Here is a 2,863-nt window from a genome sequence, read left to right on the forward strand (position 1 = left end):
GAAACTGAATCTGAGCTATTAATTTAAATAATACGTACGATATTAATTTTTTACAACAGACAATGCACGAAAATATACTAAATGCGCGACATAATCAACAGTTAAACTAAATTTGAAGTCGTTAGCGAGTCGATGCTACTACATTTTGACGAAACGACAGATTACTCGAATACGTAGATGCGGCTTGACCTCCGAACCCTAGAGGTCCGGTCGATTATGTCAGCCGTGTGGCATGAACTCCAGTGACGCCGTTAGTTAAACTACATTGACTACATTGTGTACCCTCATTTCTCAATTCGTTGATGCAATCCTATATAGAGGCTCGTTATACCACCGAGAACTTCAATCGTGCGACTGTCTGCGAGGATACCAGTTGCAGAGAATAAATCTCGAAAAATTAGAATCTTCGTGAAGAAACGCAATGTGTAATACATATATCTTGTTATGTGGCATTATAATAGTTTTATTAAAAATTTTTGTTGAATATGGAATTTTTCTATATAAATTTCAATATATTCAATTTAGTATTCTATATATTATAAATTATGCAATTAAGTAGATTTAATGACATAAATGAGAGTACTTAAAAATGTCTACATTAAAGAGAAATAGATGTGCGATAAAGCGCAATTAAAAGATTGAATTATACTTTACACTGCGTATATTTTATTATCGTAATTATTAGCTCTCTCTCTCTCTCTCTCTCTCTCTCTCTCTCTCTCTCTCTCTCTCTCTCTCTCCCTCCCTCCCTCCCTCCCTCCCTCCCTCCACACCTCTTTCTCTTTTAAAAGAAAATATTAATATTAATATTGATCTTTCTAAACAAAAAATTCTTTAACATCACAAAAACCTGTATGTACATTTACTCTGATCGCCTGTAAATCTTAAAACACAATAATAAAACAATTATTAAGCTTATAATCGACCATAACTGGCAATGTGTTTTTCAACACACAAAATTTATTGCGAAAAATATTACCTCAACCAGGGTTTGAATCTACACCTTCCTTCACTCTAGGCGGGCGTCTCAACCAATTCGACCACCGAGGCATATGATAATATTTGTCGCAATAACAGTATAGATGTTGTCTACGCGTACGTTTTCGATTTTTGTGAACTGCGCACCAATACGGATTGTCGGTTGAACACAGCTCTATCGAAATCGCAATAATAAAATATGAGGAATCAATCTCGATAAAGAATCTCTTAGGTTCGGTTCATTGTATCGTCAAATCATCGCCAATGTGTCAGTCCCGACGACAGGAGGCGATTCGTATCTTTTTTTCATTTTACAGGAAAGCGATACGGGAAGACCAATTCTCACGAGTGCTCGGTTCCACGTGGGACTCACCTGTGCACGAATGTCCTTCATCTTGATACACGGGTTATCGCAGCAACGTCGAGTTGCGGCGAATCCTGAACTTGTTCGCTGAACAAGAAGCAGAGTGAGGCCGGAACACGTCCGCGGCCGAGTACTCGCACCAAATGACTAGGTGAGCCCGCGGATATAATGCAAAGTCCGAGCCGAGCCGGCGACTCAGGCTTGTGCGAAGCGGGCGAGGCGAGATCGTTGGCGTCGTCTCATCGGGGTCCCGACGAAGGAACGCTCGTATCTTTCATTTTCCAAAGAGTTTATCACCTGACGAAAGTTAAGGGACCCTCGAAACAGGGCGATTGGCGTTACGGACTTCTCTCACGCATTTACTCGTGAATCGTGCGTCATTGAGATAACTGTATCTTCCTCGCGAAGATATTGGTACGCCCGCGCAGCAAGACAATCGCGTGCTATAAAGCGAAATAAATTACGTTAACTTTCGAGTTAATTATTCGTCATGCACACATCATTTTTACACTGATACATTCATGAAACAAATCCACGTTAATCTTAGTGTGACTTCCGAACTGTAGATATTGTAAAGATATTGCGGGAAAAAAGGAACGTTCGTTTAATTCTTTTTCTCAATCGTCTTATTTATCAATACTCTATAAGTACATTCGATACGTCTTTTACGCGTTTTTTTGGTTTACGTTAAGAATAGAATAGAATTTAGTTTCTAAATCGTTATTACTGCAAATATTCATTGTAAATAAATTTATTTTACGGAACAAGATAATGTGTCTGTTGTTATAAAAATTCAATTCATGCACACTTACACAAACAATTCTTATACCTGAAAGAGTTGTAGCAAAATTTATTACTTTGTTGAAGAAGAAACGATGTGGCACAATTATGCAATAAATTATTAAGTTAAGATAATTAATGCTTAAAGCGACAATGCTGCTATCAGTCTTTTATCCGTGCTGTAAGTGATGCATATATACATATATAATAGACATAGACATATATAGATTTTTGTATATAATAAATACTGAGCACTTTCCGCGAATACGATTATAAAGAAGCGATTTCCATGGTAAAATCCAGGTAATGAACGCAGTGTTGACTACACGGCTCTTTGCGTATTTCGCAAGCTTCTGCTTGTAAGTCCAGTTCAGTTTCAGCACGACGTCCTCTTCCCTCACGGTCAGTCGGACACTCGGCCATTCGTAATGAACGTCCGGGAAGTAAAGTTTTGAGAGTCGATTTTTTACAGGCTGCCTCAAAATCAACGCGCAGTTAAAAACGCATTTCTTTAGAGATGAGCGAGAGAGAAGTACATCAGCGTTACGGAATAAATAAACGTGCTTTGTAGCTTTTGATTATATTTTCTGCTTTATGTCGTCACATGCTGAAATTTACTTAATTTAACTGAGTTAATTAGAGAGGGGGGAATTCCCTATTATGAGATAGGTTCTTTTATATATAAAGTATATAGTGTACATATAATATTGCACCATGTTTTTAATATAATCTACTGCGATA

At 37.7% G+C, this 2,863-nt stretch overlaps 1 protein-coding gene across 1 annotated transcript in view; it reads right to left on the reverse strand.

The window, feature by feature from the left end:
• Nucleotides 1-1,527, reverse strand: part of LOC105565031 (phytanoyl-CoA dioxygenase) — a 9,586-nt gene extending 8,059 nt beyond the window's left edge. Inside the window, exon 1 of the mRNA XM_012017851.1 lies at nt 1,352-1,527. Coding sequence (XP_011873241.1) covers nt 1,352-1,372 — 21 coding nt within the window. The 5' untranslated portion in view covers nt 1,373-1,527. The remainder of the gene's footprint in view (nt 1-1,351) is intronic.
• Nucleotides 1,528-2,863: the final 1,336 nt, after the last annotated feature.

Source organism: Vollenhovia emeryi, unplaced genomic scaffold, assembly GCF_000949405.1.
Source record: "Vollenhovia emeryi isolate VEMERY1.0 unplaced genomic scaffold, V.emery_V1.0 DF939156.1, whole genome shotgun sequence".
Taxonomy (NCBI): Eukaryota; Metazoa; Arthropoda; class Insecta; order Hymenoptera; family Formicidae; genus Vollenhovia; species Vollenhovia emeryi.